Here is an 18,525-nt window from a genome sequence, read left to right as displayed (position 1 = left end):
CAGAACGTACACACACAGCACTCAAATACCTGCTTATGATTAAAGGAAAGATGTACCGAGCCTGTTGGAACTAGTTTCAGATGCAGACATCATAGTTTTTGCAACAGGAACATTTGCAGTGTATTCAGGCTGACACACGACACACCAGATGAAAGTGAGGTTTGTGTGTTGTCTGCTTTGGTCATTAACAGGGTTGTCGTTTAACAGCATACTGAATCCAATATTGAACTCACCTATAAATAAAAGTTGTTTGATACTTTTTTTGTGTGAAATATAAGTATAGACAAAAAGTTGTTAATAAGAGGGCACTGACCATTTTCAAACACTCACATACAGGAGGTTCAATTAAGTGCACCAACGGACATGCGTTTTTTATTTTATTGAGACATTTAGGAGATGCTTTTCCTTGTGAAAAGGGCAAATCTGGTCAAATCTAAATATGGATTTTATAAAGACCGCAGGCATTTTAATGCCATCCACACTGCCCACCTGATCTGACACTGACATCAGAGGAGGCTGGTGTCAGCCTACAGTGGTCCTCCAACAGATGATATAAACATCCTTACTCACCGTTTGTACTATAACCTACAGCTGTTACAAATATTATTCATGTTAATTTTTATAACTGCTAACACATTCCCATCAGTCAGTTTTGTGTATGCACTCTCAGCTCTCAATGTAACCACTAACAAGAAAGCACTTAGCTGATGTTCAGGTTTCACAGGAGGTTAGTCAAAATAGTCATGAAGGGCCAATTACAGAGCATGTTTTTTTAAAAAAAAATATTTTAAAACGTATGCACAATAAAAGCATAGTTGAATCTTTGTGTAGCAATGCTAAATGTACACATATACATGCTTTTAAATTGCTTTCAGAAGATTACACTACCAAGGAAGCCAACAGCTCAGCTAATAATGGTGAATCTAACATAAGCTATTTATAACCAACCACCACCTGTAGCTTCTTGTTGCTATACTATAGATACTGCACTGTATAAACTGTACATCAGAACATTAAGAATACACCCATTTTCTAAATATTAATATGATAGTGCTGTACGAGTACGCAATGACTGAAGGTTAGATCAAAGACAGCCAATAGACAGAGAAAACACTGCCGCACAGCCAGACAGCTGGGAGCTGTTGAGTTAGATAGATGATGAGTCGTTGTCTGGATATGAGATAAACATAGGTTAGGTCACAGTCGACACACACATCAATTGATGCACAAACCCTGCACTGAATATACTGTGGCTCAGCATTCACTTGTATCTTGAGTAGGAGTACTTTAGAGTGCCCTATTAGTGCAATAGTCACCAAAATAAATGTATATTTTATAGGTTTTATACGAGACTTAATAATAAACCCACTCAAGTATTCCTAACAACACTTATTATATATGGCGGTGGGCAGCAGAGACCAATCTATAGTATATCTCAATTATCATGCATTATTATCATGCATCTGGTCTGCAATGCATATACAACCATCACTCAACATCTCAGGGTACGTGGTGGCTGAGAGAAAAATTCTATTGAAGGGTCCTGTGGCGATACTATAGCAAGTAGTAAGACAAGTTAAACTTTTTAAAATCTTAATATGCAAACTGCATTTAAAAAAAATAAGTGAAAAGAATTAAAAATTTACTAAGCAGGATTTTCCTGCACTTGACCTTTGTACCAAATTTGAAGCAATTCCCCTAGGGCACTTTTGAGATATCACATATACAAGGATGAGACAGACAATTCAAAAACATATTGCCTTTGGCTATGGCTATCGCCTGAATAAAGGCATTAAAGAGGGTATATGTATCATATACACATAATCCCTTTCAATCATTACTTATGACACACTAGAAGTGTGCAGCGCTATATTTTTCCGCAGAGACTCTACCCTCTGTACATTGTTCTGGAGAGGTCAGGGCTTTAAGGTAGCAAACAGGTGCCAGACCATAAGCAGCAGGCATCTAAGACACAGCAAAAAAGCAAATATAGTACAGAGAACACCTAATTTGTGGTTAGCTTTTACTAGTGAGTGTGTTTACAAACAGTAACTGGCAATCCTACATCATACATGTTTAAATGTACATACTTCAACTTTGGTTTCAAGTTCACCTGAGAAAGCAAAACATTTTCTCTTTGGTGTAGAAGAGGTGATCGTTTTGAAACAGAAATCTTTTTTTCAATATTTGAAGAATTGCATAAAAGACTAAAGTCACATCGACCAAAAACTGCACAATGGTAGAGAATGTGACAATAATGATAAGGGTGAAGGTAATACAAAAACAGAAAAAAATAATAAAAATGTGCAGCTATATCAAATTAGTCTGATTAAGTGCATCTGTGCATACATGTATGTGTGCGTGCTTGTGTGTGTGTGCGTGTGCGTGTGTGTGTGTGTGTGTGTGTGCATGTTTGAAGGATGTAAGGAGCTGTTTTGGGAGCCCTCTGTGTAGTATGTGTTAATCCGGTTATTACACGTCTCAATGTGATATTCACAGTGCTCTGCTCAGCACAAGGCCTCTAGCGCAGATTATGCCCACTACACACAAACACACACACACAAAAAACCATCAACAACGCACAGACACATCCACACACATCCACACAGTTTCAGAAATACCAGAAAAATACACTGACACTCTCCCTGTGTCTCTAACATACACACATACACACGCACACACACACAAACACATTAAGCAGCACATTTAGGCCCGATACCCAACATGCTGTCAAAGCTAAAGTCGTTCTGCTGGCTAACGATCCATTACACACTCCATATATCCGACAGAGAGAGGGATTGACAGAGCACAAAAAAAGAGGGATTACCCCCCATCGTGACCACTGGGGTGGTGGAGGAGTGTGGGGGGGGGGGGAGCAATGGATTACATGCCGATCATGGTGAAAAGACAGACAAGAGCAGGAAAACAGGAAGTCACAAGGCTACACTCAGATTCTCACAGGGAAAAAAGGCACATTTGCTTTTCAGGATATCAAATTGGAATAGAAATTTTAACAGTTATCTACGCTGCAGCTGGTACTTTTAAATTCTGGAATGCAGAACACAAAACATTACCAACCAAAAATACCGAACGGAGATGAAAAAGTGTCTGACTTTAACCCTTTCAGATTTGGTAACACTAACATACGCCATACCCAGAGGTACTGCATTGATTTAGTTATCTTTGACTGTTTAACATTTATAAGGTTTTGCGAACACTCTGGGAACAAAACAGTAGCTTAACCCTTTGAAAGTTGAAGTGTCATCAATTTCCTTTTGCTGCTTTCAGAGGTCTTTCACAAGTATTTAAACTTTTGAACCCTGACTAAATTGGTGCGATTTCTTTCAAATACATGGGAAAAAGGCATTGGGATTTGGTAAGAAATGTTTCACAAATTGCAACAAATAAACACATTATGAAAATTATTTTAGAAAAGCTAGAGAAAAACAATATGATTATAATTAGATATTTAAAATACAGTTAAAAAATTATTATAATTTTTAAGCACTTTCTCCAGATCATTTTCTTATTTTTTAACTTTCTTTTTTGTCCCATTTCTTTTTCTTTTTTTTCAACTAATTTTCAAGTAACTTTCTTTTACTAATTTCTTGCTAATTTTTGAGTCATCTCTTTGGTTTTTGCTCATTGAATTCTTCCCATGTTTTTAAAAGAAATCAGGAATTGTTCTGTTTTGTTTCTGGGAACATAACTATAAAATCTGTAATACCAAAAAGGCACAGTCAGCCAATAAAAATAGCAATTTAAAGGTGCTACAGTGAATTCTGCAAGCTTCGCAAACACAAAAAGAGAGCCAAAGGACTTGAGTATATCCCCAAGGGACATACCAGTCCCCAAGGGACACATTGTGTGTTCCTTGGGCAATTACTATATAGGAGCAGGTAAAGTTTGCGTGTGCATGTTACCCACCGAGTGAAACGACGATTTCCATACTGATCTTGACTCCCACTGTTTTCCGTACCAAATACTGAAGCCTCCTTTCCAGTTTCTGCATTAGACATTAAGGAAGATTAATGCTAATGGCAGAGTTATATGTTAATCACAGGTGGCCACAACATGATGGTGTGTTTGCATACAAGACTTGTAATGCACTGTGTGTGTCTGTACCCTTGGCCATAAGCCTGAGTTCCTGCTCCAGACCATGGAGTGTGTGTGCAGTCGTGTCAGTGTCCAGGTCAGGGTCCTCACAGCCTGTCTGGTCCACCCTGCAGATCTCCAGGATCTCCTGGGCTGCACGGGACAATGGACGAAACACTGGACCCAATTCTGAGCTCAAGGTGGGATGAGAAGGGGAATGAAAGAGAGAGGAAGACACAGGTGCAGAGAGAGGACCTTGGTTTGTCTTTGGATGGTGAGACAGTACTGGCGAGGACTTGCCAGACAGGATAGACCCTGACCCTGAATAACAAGAAAGGATGAATGTATTAATGCACAGAGGGATAGGTGGGTGGAGGTAGTGGTGTACATGAGGACATACAGAAAGGGTATCTTAAGAAAACAGCTACAGAAAGTGTGAGTTCAAGAGAGAGTTAAGAGAAAAGTAGAGGAAGACGGGAGCGGTGTGCAGCTCGGGATACAGGGAAAGAGGCTGAGAGACAGAGAAACTATCACAACAGTCAGTAGAATGAGTGGTGTCTCATCCCACTCCACTGCAAGCCACATCAGATTGAATCAGATTGAACATCCATCCCCACCTGCTCACTGTAAATTACATCAAGGCCCCCATTGAGAAGCTATGATGGTGTGGGTGTGCATGCGCCTGCCTGTTTGTGTGTGTGCGGCACACTGATTCCTCACGCTGCGATCTGTCTAACCAGTTTCAGCTCCAGTGTTAAGTCTTTCATTCTTTCAATCTTCCATTGTCTCCTTAACTCTCCCTCCCTCCCCCTCTCAGTGCCTGGCTCCGTCTTTCAGCTGGCAGAGAACCGCCACTTAGTGCCTCACAACCACCAGCACTGTTAAACTAAGCAGCATGGGAGGAATGATGCATGCAGTACGGTGCTGCTTACACATGTGCACTCACGCATACACATTCCCGGAGACCCAATTTTCTTCAATTTCAAAGCAGATAGGACACAGATCTAAATTTTGGTTACTGATAAAGCTTGGTGCCAGATTCAAAATGTAGTCTGTGTAAAACCACATTGTGATTAGAGTCTGATCTCTCTAAATTACATCTATTAAAAGTTCCTTAGGAAGGTCAGATTTCAGGTACATCTGGGGTCTAACTAATGTAAAGCCTGAAAAAATAAGGCAAGCCAAATGTAAACTTTAATAAGAGTTCCCTGCTCATAAAGATGCTCAGGAACAACAAGCCATTCAAGACATTCATTAATGACACATTGGAGCCAAAGCACAGATGTTTTGGCACAAAGCCCTCTTCACTGTGCTGTCAGACAGTACACCAGAGCGGCACACTGACAACACAGCACCAAGTGAGGCAATTACCGAAACATCAGTGCTTACGCTCCCTTGTGGAATTAAAAATATAAAACTCTTGCTGAGCACCCAAGAGACCTTCTGATGCTGTAATCAAACGAGTTAAAAGGTCTCGAGCTCTTGAGAGGTTTTTACAAGTGCAGACCTCTATTCAAAGTGTTAAACAAAACTACACCTAGTGAGCACAATGTGGGCCTTACTGCTTTAAACTAATTGCTTTAAATAAAAAAAAGATGAATGAATGGAATGAAAGAGAGAATTAGAACATATAAAGGATTTAAAAAATCCCACAAAGGTAAAAATGTGAAGAATGGGCGAGATAGAGCAGGGTAAAACGGCTTGAGTGTTGAATGTGTAGAATTCACAGCTGTAGTGTAGAATGAACAGCTGGAATGATATGAACAAATCTAAACACATTTATCGGGATTCCTACAACTTTAGGAAGTTAGATTTAACACTTTTAAAGATTTTTTTAATGCTAATCAGCATGAAATTTAAGACCGTTTTTTGTCACTATGTTCAGACACCACAGTCTCAATGCTTTCTGTGTAGACAAACCCAAATGTTTGGAGATCTGTTGCTGATGACCCTGCTGCTGGCATTGGAGGTGGTGGTGGAGGCCTCAGCCAGGTGCATTTACATTTCACACTCTACATGTGGAATTTCAGTGCCTTGATTTTCATCTTGCCTAGTTTGAAATTTTTTTGCATAAAGGTCAGCCAGCCTAGTATGCATTACCGTGTAAAATGTTTCAGTCATGCTGCAAAATTATAGGCAGATAGATGATTATTTTTGCTGAATTTGCACTTCCCTATGTCTGGGTACAGTGACAGCTAGTTAGCAGACATTGGATCCTCTGCTCTGAGCATCCTGGTCTGAAAAACAAAAAATTAGTGTTTTGTGTGTTCCACTACCCTGATCTTTGTGACATTTTATGCTGTTATTTTTTTTTTAATGTTGTTATCAATTGTTTTGAGGTTTTGCAATGAAACGTCAGAAAAAAAATTATAAAATCCTATTTCCCGTGTCTTAGCATTTTAAAGACTTTTATTACAGATTAAAGCCTTTTTCTAAATTAATGAAATCAATGCTGTTGTGACTTTTTAAGGATCAATGGGAATACTGTTTGTTTACTGTAAAAAGTGTGGATGCAAAGAGCAACACAATCCTGCAGTTATTAGATATATCACTGAGCAAAGTAGATTATCGTCTTGTCTCTCAGGTGTCTCTGGTTGTGTGTGTGTATCCACATAAAGAGATTATTTCAGTGTTTCTGGGATCTGAGCGAGGGAAGTGATGAGAGGACACATTCCTGGACCAACTCCCAGTCCTGCTTGTGTACCATATACGTACGAAGAAGAGGCGTGTGTGTGTGTGTGTGTGTGTGTTTGTATTTGAAAATGATACAATGTAATCTCTTCCAGAAACCTGCAGTGCCAAGACAGTGTGGCTGTATGCAGAAATGAGGTGTATTAATTGTGTATGAAATAGAGTTTTGTGTGTATGAGAGTTAATAAGTAAGAAGTAGAGCTGAGCGAGCATGAATAGAATTTACACGAACAAAATGCACATAAACATGCACGCAAACACACACACACTTACCAGATGTTATGAGTTCATGTGCTGATATTTCTCCTCTTTTGGTGGGTCTGGCTGAGTGAATTTGAATTCCACTTGGCTGCATGCCATTGCCCTTGATCATGCTAAAAAACAGGTGTTCCTCAGTGCTGGTACTGAAGTTGTGGCTTTGCCCAAATCCCCCTGACCCTAAAAGAGTTGGAGAAAAACTGAGAAAAGGGACACACCAAGTCTGAGTTGAGAAAAAAAAAAAAAAAACAAAGAACAAAACCATTGCTTCAGTATGCTACAGCACGCCTGTCGGGGGCTCCTCTCTTGCTGCTTGCTTCTCTGGCGGTTTTTGGGCACACATAAAAGTAAAAATATTTTCAACTTTTCAGCTCAAGGCATGGAGTTGCACCGCTCATCAATGTCACTTTTGGTCAAGCGCAAGCAGTATAGGCATGCAGCCCTGCTCCAGGAGCTCCCAGCTGTTTTCCTAGATATGCTTCCAAGGCGCTTTTGGAGCGGTCACGCCTGGCTCGATGTCTCAGTGTGATCCTCACTTAAATGTACTTATTGCATAACATCGTTGAACCAGGGATTTTGTGTGTCCACCAAAACAAAATACCCAAACTGGCTTTCCACTGGCGTTGTTTCTATAGTACCATCACATAATTATTACACTTAACATACCACCACCACATCATGCGGTGTTAAGAAGTTGTGGTCATGTCACGTATTTCTGTGAAGCTAAGCTGATTAGCCTATTGATAATAATAAATATCTAAATAAATTTAAATGAATTTAGTAAATTACATGTGATACATTCATCCATTTGTCTATTCAGCAGCAGCATCTGCACCAAACCAATATTGCTTAACAAGCCTGTTCAGCCAATCCTGACAGCTGCAATGCAATTACTGCTGTTTTCTTCTTTCTCCCCAGTGGTTACCCAATCAATTAATACTATTGACTGGATGGAGAATCTACTAACTAGTCTAAATCAGCTGCAAATGAAAAGTGGAAAGGAGGAGAGCAGTCAGACAACTCTTAAACTCACAAAAGAAAATGGAGAGTGTTGAAATGCACTCAAAGATACCACTAGCATGCTTTCAGTCTGTCCTTCTGCCTGTTTCTTCACACATCTGTCTGCTGCTCTTTCATTTCCTCATGTCTTGTCTGTCTACTTTTCAGTACATTATATTGCTTGTTTCTCCATAAAGCTGAATATACTGTATCTCTTCTTTCGCTTTCTCTATAGCAGTCTGATCAGTGTCCTGTCTGTAGACCTGTCTGTCTATCTGTCTGTCTCTCTCTTTGCATGTACAAGAGACAGAAACTGCACACTAACAACCTCATTTTCTGACTGACCGGGTGACAGGGAGTAAGAGCAGAAAGGAGAGAGAGGTGGAAAGGTAGAGCAGGAGACATATAAAACCTGTTGGATCCCAGCCCTGTCTGAAAAAAAGAGTAAAATAGAGAAGACAGATGGAGGGATGGAGGGACATAAATGAGTGCAGAGTGTTGTCAAGGTGATATTCCTCCTCTCTAACCTTTCTCTCTCATTAACTTTGGAGCTTTAACGATGGTGGCAGAGACAGTGCGGGGTTTGACGAGCGGCTGGCTGCATGGTGCGAGGAGGGTAGTGGTGCCCTTGTGGGAGACTCTCACTGTCAACCTCATTCATTTAACGCAGACTCGACAATGAAACAGTGTAAGCTGGGCTTCAAGACTTGATGAAAGAAAAGGTTGCTGGGATCACTGTGGACAATAGCAATTTACTTATGCAAGTAAAGAATGAATTAAAAATCATTGCTGAATTAAAAGAGTAAAGCCACTGTTTGAAATTCATGTATTTCAAAAAGCACGTTATAATAAGCACTAGATGAATTATAGCATCTGATTCGATCCAGATATTATTATTTTAACTCTGATGTAAATTGGAGGTGAAGGAACTTTTACTTTTACTAACTTTTACTTGAACTTTTACCAGCCGTGTGAAGCAATCTCAGCACCTCATAGACATGACCGGGGTAAAATCATTAATGTTAAAAAAAACATTTTCAACACTCATGCTGCGGGTACAAATAGAATATCTATGAGATACCTTGGGGATACTTACTTTAATGGCAACAGCATGGTCTACCAGACACAGTTAATGACAGAGTTTTTTTTTTTTTTATTTAAAAAAGCATCTTGTAACAGCAGGATTTGTCTGCTGTAGTTCAAGGTGAAACTTGGCAATGAAAGAAATGGCGATGTAAAAATTCAAAAAACATGCAAGCATTTTCTTGCTGACAAGTGAAAGGTTATAAAGAAACATATGCATTTTCTAACAAAAATGACTGATTAGTCAATACATCTTTTGAGGTGTTGTATAAGAACAACATAGGCCTTTAAACATTCTTCACAAAAGTAAAAAAGTAAACTTTGAGAGCCATGTGAAGGACACAGGCACTATTATCTGCACTTTTCAGCTGGGAAACAAACAAGTAGAAAATACTGAGTATGTCTTTGTGATGAAATATAGACTTTTACAACTTTTGGGCAAACTGTGTTCACATACAGCTTAGGAAACTAGAAAATATTTCACTAAATATAAAAAAAGAAGCACATACGGGCTTAGACACACATGCATACAAAGGCATTCACACACACAAACACACACACAGACAAAATATATATAAAAAAAGGCATCACAGGAAAGCTCCCCTTGGACCCACCAGTAGTAAATTATCGGTGTTGTCCCCCATCTCTCGTTTTCCACCAAGCAGCCAGCGCTCCTCTGGGTTTAAAACTCATTTTCATCTCTCTTGTAAGCTCTACGTTTTTACATATTTGTTCTAAATCCTATTATGAGGCCTTTGTGATATGAATAACGCTTGCAAATTGGAAAGTATCTCCAGGCAAAAGTTGGACACAGAGGTAATCTTCACAATCTAATCTCTTGAAGCACAAAAACAGTAACTGCACTTTCTGATGTAGTTTATGGGAAAACATGAGCCAGTTTAAAGACAAAAAAAATCTCAGTAAAATAGAAGCATAAAAATTCATACACACACGGACACCTAAAAAGACTTCTTTAACGTACCTGTTGGGTCTGAACCCTGCGGTAAAGTTTGGCATGTGTGCAGCGGCTCATGGTGCGTGTGTTCTGGTGTGTCAGAATGACCAACACTCATGTCCAAACCCAGAGGCGGCAACCCATCCAGATCACACAAATACTCTGATCCAGACCCAGCACTCTGGTTGTTCATCACCTAAGGGGATGTGGAAACAGATGGAGAGACGCAGGAGACACAAGATGGAAGGAAGGAGGGGGTAAGTGGTATAAAAAAGGAATGAGTATGGCCAAAAGACAGATCATGTGAGGATGAGATGATATATAGAGAAATAGATTATGGAGGGGTGCATTGGGGGACATGGGAATAGTGTGAAGAGAGTACAGGGGAATTAAGAATTAATAGTTTGGTCTTGAGTATCATTTAAATCCAAACACAATCAGTTCAAAGGACGAACTGAAATCCAATATCAATTTAACTTTTATTAAGACAGGTAAGTGTGTTAAAATTTGTGTTTTTCCATTTTTGACTGTGTGAAAGCGTATTAATAAGCCGGTGTCTTTCAGTAGAGATTATTCCCCTCGCTCCCTGTTTCCTTTGTTTCCACTTGATGAATTGATTTTTAATTAACCCCTGGAGCTGCTGAGAGCATCTCACAACGGCGTGTCGGGTTAGCCGCTCTTCCTTTGCAAGTGTCCTCCTGTGAGACGGGGGTAAAATGAGGAAGCTCTGTTTCGTTAAGATTAGATCTGATGCATTAGCATGCTAGCCCTTGCATCGCAAGACACTGCAGATGGGCCAGGAGAAAATAGGAAGCAAGGCATGGGGGAATAGTGTTGCCAAGAAGGAGGAAGGAGCGAGGATGGAGAATGACAAGAGAAAGACAGGGCAAAAGAGAGAAGAGAGGACTAACAATGAAACAGCAAGAGACCAAACACAATCAGACTGTGACAGGAGAAATTTGAGTTGCATTTGTGCAGACCAAATTCTCCTCACAACAAAATGATGCAGCACTTGACCATGTGCTTGAACTACAGGGTAAAGGTAAAACAAAAAGCAGGAGGGGCAGGGAAAGTGGGACAGAGAATAGAAAGAGAAGAAAAGATGGACCAAAAGAAAGACAGGAAGACAAAGAATAAGAAATATACAGAGGACAAGAGATAGAAGATTGGGTCCAAAAAGAAAGACACACACACACAGAGAGAGAGAGAGAGCTGGAAAAAAATTACTATCTAATCATTTTAGGAGCAGTTTGATTCAGATCCAGAGGCCACAGATAACCACTATCCTCACAATCATGAACCTCATTTTGCTCCAGCTTTTTAATAAAGCACCAGCCCCCCTTATTTTTTTTTTTTCATTCCCCTGTCACAGTATAAAGGATTCATACCATTAAATGGCTGATAGGTCATTTGGGACCATTCAAGCAGTGTCTTTTTAATCCATTCTCTTTCTCTTTTCTTCCCTCGGCAGGGTGCACCTTTAACACTGCTGCCTTGGGTGTTTCTGAGCTATAGATGAATAATGTAAAGTAATTAGTGTGATACAAATGTTATCTAATAGATCAGGTCAGCTACAATAAGAGATTCTGACTGTATGTCGCTGAGGTCTTCTCATTCTATGGAGCGATTATATCTGGCGTAATGATGTGGTTCTCTAAAACTCCTAAAACTTGCCCATTTATTCATTTTATTACCCCGCTTGAAAGACAAACTAACATATTGGCGTATTAAAGCCTCTTTGGTGAGACTTTCAGTCATTTGTTAGCAAACAAATATTTTCCCCCACTGTAATATCAATTATAAATTTTATCAAGGTTGCTGCAGCCCTCATTAAATTATTCAAGGCATTCGATTTTTTGCAATAAAAAATGGTGTGCCTATAAATTTTCTTGAACTAGTGATGAGCACCTCTGGATTGAAAACAGCTGTATGTTGGCTTTAGCTGTGTGTGAGGCATGTCTTATCAAAAGTAATGAGCTGGTGGTGTACACTTTGAACAAGCAGCACATGAATAATGATTTCATTCTAGCTAATATTTCATCTGAGTGCTATTTTCTTTTGGCATCTTTTTTTTGAAAGTGGTTACCAGGGGTTGCAAATGGACTAAATAATGAATTCAATTTACTTTGCTTTTGTTAGTAGCACTGGTTTAAAGTGACATATCTTCTGTCTTGGTGCCTGATTATCAGCTTGGCAACCACTGACAGAATGTACTCACATTTCAGCCCTCTGAATGCATAATATTCCTTGTGCTCTCCATAAAATAGCCTTCTAGCCCAAAGTTTTCCTTTAAGGGGCAAAAAGCATATGGGAATATGGAAACATGTTACCATGTATGGTTCTGACAGCTGTCTTTGCTCATCAGTCTGCAAATCGTTTTCTCTGTCTGCATCTGCTGGAAAAAAGGGATCTTCTGTATGAGATATGGCAGGATTCCCTTCCTCTTCTTCTCTGGATCTCCCTCTCGTTAAACATCCGTGCATCTGCGCTTCTTCGTCTGACGAGTCTTCCTCATGTGGAGCCAGGCCCAGGCTATCAATGGACATTTCGTCACCACTGTCTTCATAAAAAATATAGATATACATTTTTTAGATTTTTTCAACCTATTTGATATACAAAATATAGCACTGAATCTAAATGGCTCAATGTGACTTTCAACGTGAAGGTCCTTGATTCATCAGGCTTTGAAACACTGAGACAACATTTTCATCGCTAACATCCTATGAAAAATTTAAAATGTGATGTCCTTGACATTGCCACACACGCATCAAGCTCTAATAAGCTGATAAAGCAGGCTTTCAGTGTCAAACTGGTCAAAGAGCTGTAGGAAGTGAAGGATGAGAAGGATGCAAAGGATGAAGGAAAACACGGAGATGATGGATGAATAGAGGAAGAGAAGTGGAAGTGTGACTGAGGGAAGTAAAAGCCAGAGGAGGAAAAGTGAGGAAGGAAATGGCTGTTTTGAGCAGTCAGCGCAGTTTACACTTTCCTTGGTTCTCTTTATAAATTCAGATTTTAGAGCGACTTTTAATTCCAAATAGAGAGCAAATATTCACAGATGTTTCTGAAAAAAAGAACTGCCCTCAGCAAACCATGCCCTATGCACACGCATTCACAACTTCTGAATGTGCGCACGCTCAGACACACATACAGCATACAGCATTCAGCAGTTCAGCAAAAAACACTTCAAACAAATTGTTCCCACATGCGTATCTAATAAACATGCGTGTGTGTGTGTGTGTGTGTATACCTGCATGTAAGAGTAAGAAGCGTGTACCTGTATCAGTGACTCCTGTGTGTGCGTGTGTGTGTGTGTGTATACTACGGGGAATTCAGGGCCATTCTTTATAGTGTAATTACCTCCCTGTCTGTTGTAGCATTATGTCAGATGTTTACTTAAAGCCCTAATCGATATTAAAAAAAATAAAAAACACTATTTATGGTCCGACTTAAATTGGCGTTGACAGCCCAGTGAAATTAAAGGAAGCCATTATTGCTGAGATACACAAGCATTTTCTTCATAATAAACTACCTGGCCATGGAGAATTGTGTTCAGGGAAAATGTAGCATGACAAAGTGTTCTATCAGGAATCACTTTACTGCAAAGACCTGTGCTTCCCCAACCATAAATAAATGTGTGTCTTTCTTTTTTTTACTTGTTTTTTTGCAACCCAAATCTTAGTCCCCAGAAAGATTGTTTGGTCTCTGGAAATTTCACCATTTAATACTACCTTGAAATGAAAAAAATTTATCAAATCAATGTACAAGATACAACTACAACTAGAATGTAAAATAGAGGAACACTTATACAAACAGCAGTGGTGCAGTGAAAGGAAAGGATGTTCAGGTGGATGGATATATAGCACTTTTTCCCCCCAAGATTTTTTTACAATAAATCTAACTCTATTCATATCATTAACTGAAACCAATTTTTACCCTTAATTATACTAAGCATTTTTCCATTTTTTTTCATCTGAATGTTGTATTCTGGTCGTCAACAACCTTACAAATCCTGCAAAAAAGCCAATTGCCATTAGCTGTTTTACAACAACAACAAAAAAAAAACTGGATGGCAGCTGGCTGCTTGCACTGTGTGCTGAAAAGGCCAAAAAATGAGGAAAAAACTACTGAGTTTGGGTGAGATCCTGGATGGAGAGCCATGGGCAACGCAAACTGTATAGTCTACTTCAGGTAAAGCTGTTTACTGGTATGTCTCCCTGTAGCAACTCAACCTGAAGACTTAAGATTAGATCCTTTACATATTATACTCTATAGGCTCGATTAAAGAATCTAAGCTGCATGATCTAAAGTGCTTGCCAAAAGGGCATTTAAGGCGTTTCCAACTCCACTTTTACTCATTAAACAGTGCATAATCTGAACGCAAAGTCAGGGACAAGGGAAAAAGGGGTTGTATTTAAACCCTTTATAAATCATATGTGTGTTTTGGGTGTAACATGAATTCAATCAATGAGAGTGTCACCTTCCATTCCCTTTAAAAGCACCATATACATGTCTGGTTCAGTAAAATGGAGAAGCCAACTCTTTTCTGCTGAGAGCAATGCAGTAAGAGCAGCAATGTCACTGTAGTAAAAACCAGGGGACATTTAGGCAGAAAGCGAAAAAGTGTAGTTATAAACTTGACAGAGGAAAGAGAACTAAAACTTCTGAAATAATCAATAAAGTTATGTTACTCCTCGTGAGTAAATGCAAACAGTGTCTCTCTTAATGGGAAGTCTGGTGTGGAGCAGCAGGGGACAGCAGCTCTGTTCTTCTTTCCTTACATTTCAGAGAATGTAACTCATAATTTCCTCATTAATGATGTATTATTTCACCCATCCGCAATCCGTCCCTGTGTGTGTAACAAGCAGTGTACGCGTGTTTTGAATCCACTTACGTATGTTCATGTTATGATTGGTTTCTGAATAATGTGTTCCTTGAATAGCAAGAAAATACGCCATTCTTACTTGCAGCCAGGCTGTTGTTAGTCATTAGAGCAATCACTTTCTGCTGCCTAAAAATAGCAATACAACAACACTCCTGACCACACTACATCTACACACCCATGAGCACAGAGAGGCCAACAGACATTTGCTCCATACACATCGTGGCGTGAAAATGACAATTGCATCAGTCTGCAACAAGCAATGACGGTTGCACTGCACTGTGAATCATTTGCACAAGGTATAAGATAGGGCCCTTTATGATTTTATCTGTTGACTGGCAACACCAGCTAACCCAGACTGGAGCAGACCTGGTCAAAATTGGCCCAAGTTGATGCCACTCTTAAAACATAGTTATAATGTAATTCCTCGTCTTTACACTTCCAGGAATTTTTAAGATTTTTTGACATATGAAAATAATTAACCCAGTAAATTAACCAGCCATTAACAACTATTTCATGATCAAAAAAAGTAAATATTCTGTTTCTAACTGATGCTCTAATCACCATCTAAGCACCATCAGTGTGCACACAGTTTACTTACCTTCCGATAGCTCTTCTTCCTTTTGGATGGCATTTAGGAGACGTGGTGGAAGTGATGCAATGCACTTCATATCCTGATGTGAAAGAGTTGATTCATGGTCACCAGAGATGGGGGTAGAGGATATAAAAACTGAAGCTGGAGTTGACCTTCGTCTGCAATATGCATCCAGAAGGGACTTGTTACATAGGGATAAACTGGATAAGGCCTTTCTATGTGAACTTGGTTCCAGAGGTTTTGGCGGTGGATTTGGATTAGAGGACACAGGTGACAAAGGCAGCTGAAGTTGATTGTCTGATAGGAGAGACTGTGGGTCACTGGAGTAATGTTGGAATTGCCTTTGGGACTCCAGATTGCTTGGGGTCAATTGGGAAAGCTTCACTGAAGAGATTGGTTCTGGAAATAACTGGGAAGATTGGGGTTGTTCTGATAACATAGATGTGTCTGAGCCTTCTTGTAATGGGGTTGAATGGTAAACTTTAGGCAGTACGGTTGAGTCAGTGGAGTTTGATGGTGAGACACTGAACGTAGACCTAAGAGAGAGGCATAAAGATGGAGAAGAGTAGACCTGCTCCTCTGAGTTCGGGGGTCTGGTAATAGCCAAAGGAGAAACATCAGGCTGAAATGAGACAGGGGAGCGTGAGGATTTAGGGATCTCTGTTTGGGAATGTCCTAATGAGGAAGAGGACAAAAGCTGTATTGATCCATGGTCGGGCTTTGATTTCTGGACACTGGGGGAGCAATTGGGCTTTTGTGACATTGAGGTTGGCGTCTTGATTGATGTCTTTGAAGTCCTGGGAGTGGGGCATGCTGATGGCTTACTTTTAGAGGACAATGCTGTGAAAAAGATAAGACAAACAACAATAAGGATATTAGTTCCTTTTGCACACATATGGTCACATAATTTTCCTTGTAATAACGTTTTTCACCAGAATAGGAATTATTCAGTTTGACATCGACTAAGGCTATGCTGCAAGCCTCTAATGCTTTACTGATTTATCTCTAACATCCATTTTTTTTACTTTATTTTTTCAGAGTGGCAGATGTACATTCACCTTTTCCAACAGTTAACTGTGCAGGATTATAGTTCCTGTTTTAAACACACTTGCCAGCCAAAGCGGAAGTAAAAGCTGACCCCAGATTCATTCTCATTTGACCTTTTTTCTCATTATATTCATGTTTGTTACTCTTGGATGCCTGCTGCTTACAGTCTGACTTTTTATAAAGCCTCAGCCTCACCTGAGCACTGTGGGGTGCACACCCATAAAGGTCCCAAACACAGAAAATGAAGAAAACATAAGTAGGGCACAGATTCTCTGGAGAAAAGTACACCACCACAAACTTCTAGTGGGTCATAAGTGATAATTGAGAGGGATCACTTCTGTATGAGTTAATACATCTTTATTTAGAAAAATCCCACATAGTATATCTTTAAGTCACAGTGGCATTACACACCACCACTGGTCCTTGGAGCTTATTTCATATAATACAATACAGCCTAACTAACTGTTAAATGGATACATTTTACAGCTACGGTTATCTGAGTTTGATTATAGAATAACTGAACTTCTGTATTTTGATGTGAACTCTTAAAATGCCAAAGTTAAAGCCTTTAATAATTCATAACTGCAAACAAAGCATTTCCCTTTTATTCATCCTCATGAAAAAAAAACCAAAAGCTCACATTGTGTCAACTGTTGTGCTTCATAAGTCTGAGGCCTTGATGGATGGAGCTTCTGAGCAGCTTTGGATGGTGCAGGTACTCTGGACTGCATTGATGGTTGTGCTGGGCTTAGAGACAAGCACCTGACTCTTGAGGACCCACTGCTGGTTAAAGCTGTTTGAGGGACCAGTGTTCCCTTACTGAGGACCTGCTGTACAGAGGGAACCCTGGGTGGGAAATGGAAAACTTTTTCAGAGAGTCAGTGTCCACTTTTCCATGGCTGCACATAACTTTCTTGGCCGACATTGTTACACTTAAAGACTAGTTAGACTTGTTAAAGATATAACAGATTTTACTGTAATAATATAATTCATTATTGAGTACTGGGTGAATTTTTATATATGCTATTTTGATGTTTGACTACTGACACCAACCTTCACACCAATGTTCTTTTTTTTTTGTTAAGATGATCATGCCAAGATGCACCATATATAAGGTTACTCAATTTGCTAATAATTTTCTTCTTTTGCTTTGTGTCAAAAGGAACAAAAAGGCAACTCAATCAAATAGACACCAGCTGTTCACCTGATTGTTTACCAGTTCCCTTGTCTGTAGAAGAAAAGTGTTGTTCTATAATACAATGTTTGACAGACGTTGCCAGTTAAGCTTTTCACACAGGTTAGTGTGAATGTGGTAGGCACTTGTGAGATAACAGCATACTTTTCTTAAAATTGAGGCTCACTTGTTGTTGTTCTCTGTCCTCTGTTCACCAACAAATCCTTCATTTATGTCTCTGTCTGTCTGTAGAAAACAAACAAGAACAGTTTTGGCACGAATGTGAATGAGACAAAGAGAGAGAGAGGGAGATAAAGAATAAGCCAGTGTCTGTGAGGCCATGTGCAGGCGTGCGTCAAGTTTCACTCTGTGTGTTCATGCAGGTAAAATGTGTTTGTTAAAATGAAATGCTCCAGTCATTCTCACCTCATCCAGGACTTCTATGATGAGGCACGATTCAGGTGTAGTAATCTGAGGCTCAGTCCTGCCCCTGCTGACAGGGACAGCAAACAATGATGCACAGTACCGACGGAAATCCTCCTCCTGAGCTATAAACAAATGCACACACACACACACACACACACACACACACACACAAATCAAGACAGGGCAAGAGCATCTTTATATGTTACAATTTGAGGAACTCAGAGTATTTTCTTCTGTTATTTTGTTTTTTGTGCCTGATGACACCTTTTCTTTTAAGATATTTTTTAGCTATTGCAATAAGAACAAACAAAAAAACAAAA

At 39.6% G+C, this 18,525-nt stretch overlaps 1 protein-coding gene across 1 annotated transcript; it reads right to left on the bottom strand.

Annotated features, from left to right (window-relative positions):
- Positions 1–1,916: 1,916 nt before the first annotated feature.
- Positions 1,917–18,253, bottom strand: LOC121943415. The gene is made up of 10 exons (XM_042486937.1): positions 18,206–18,253; positions 17,967–18,025; positions 17,246–17,451; positions 15,565–16,398; positions 12,412–12,641; positions 10,109–10,277; positions 7,060–7,224; positions 4,126–4,416; positions 3,928–4,006; positions 1,917–1,965 (listed from the first exon to the last, which is right to left on the bottom strand). The coding sequence occupies exons 3-10, from the start codon at positions 17,334–17,336 to the stop codon at positions 1,917–1,919; spliced, it is 1,908 nt and encodes a 635-aa protein (XP_042342871.1). The 5' UTR covers positions 17,337–17,451; positions 17,967–18,025; positions 18,206–18,253.
- Between the last annotated feature and the right edge of the window lie 272 nt (positions 18,254–18,525).

Source organism: Plectropomus leopardus, chromosome 5 (genome assembly GCF_008729295.1).
Source record: "Plectropomus leopardus isolate mb chromosome 5, YSFRI_Pleo_2.0, whole genome shotgun sequence".
In the NCBI taxonomy this organism is placed as follows: domain Eukaryota; kingdom Metazoa; phylum Chordata; class Actinopteri; order Perciformes; family Serranidae; genus Plectropomus; species Plectropomus leopardus.
This window is presented reverse-complemented; position numbering and strand designations above follow the sequence as displayed.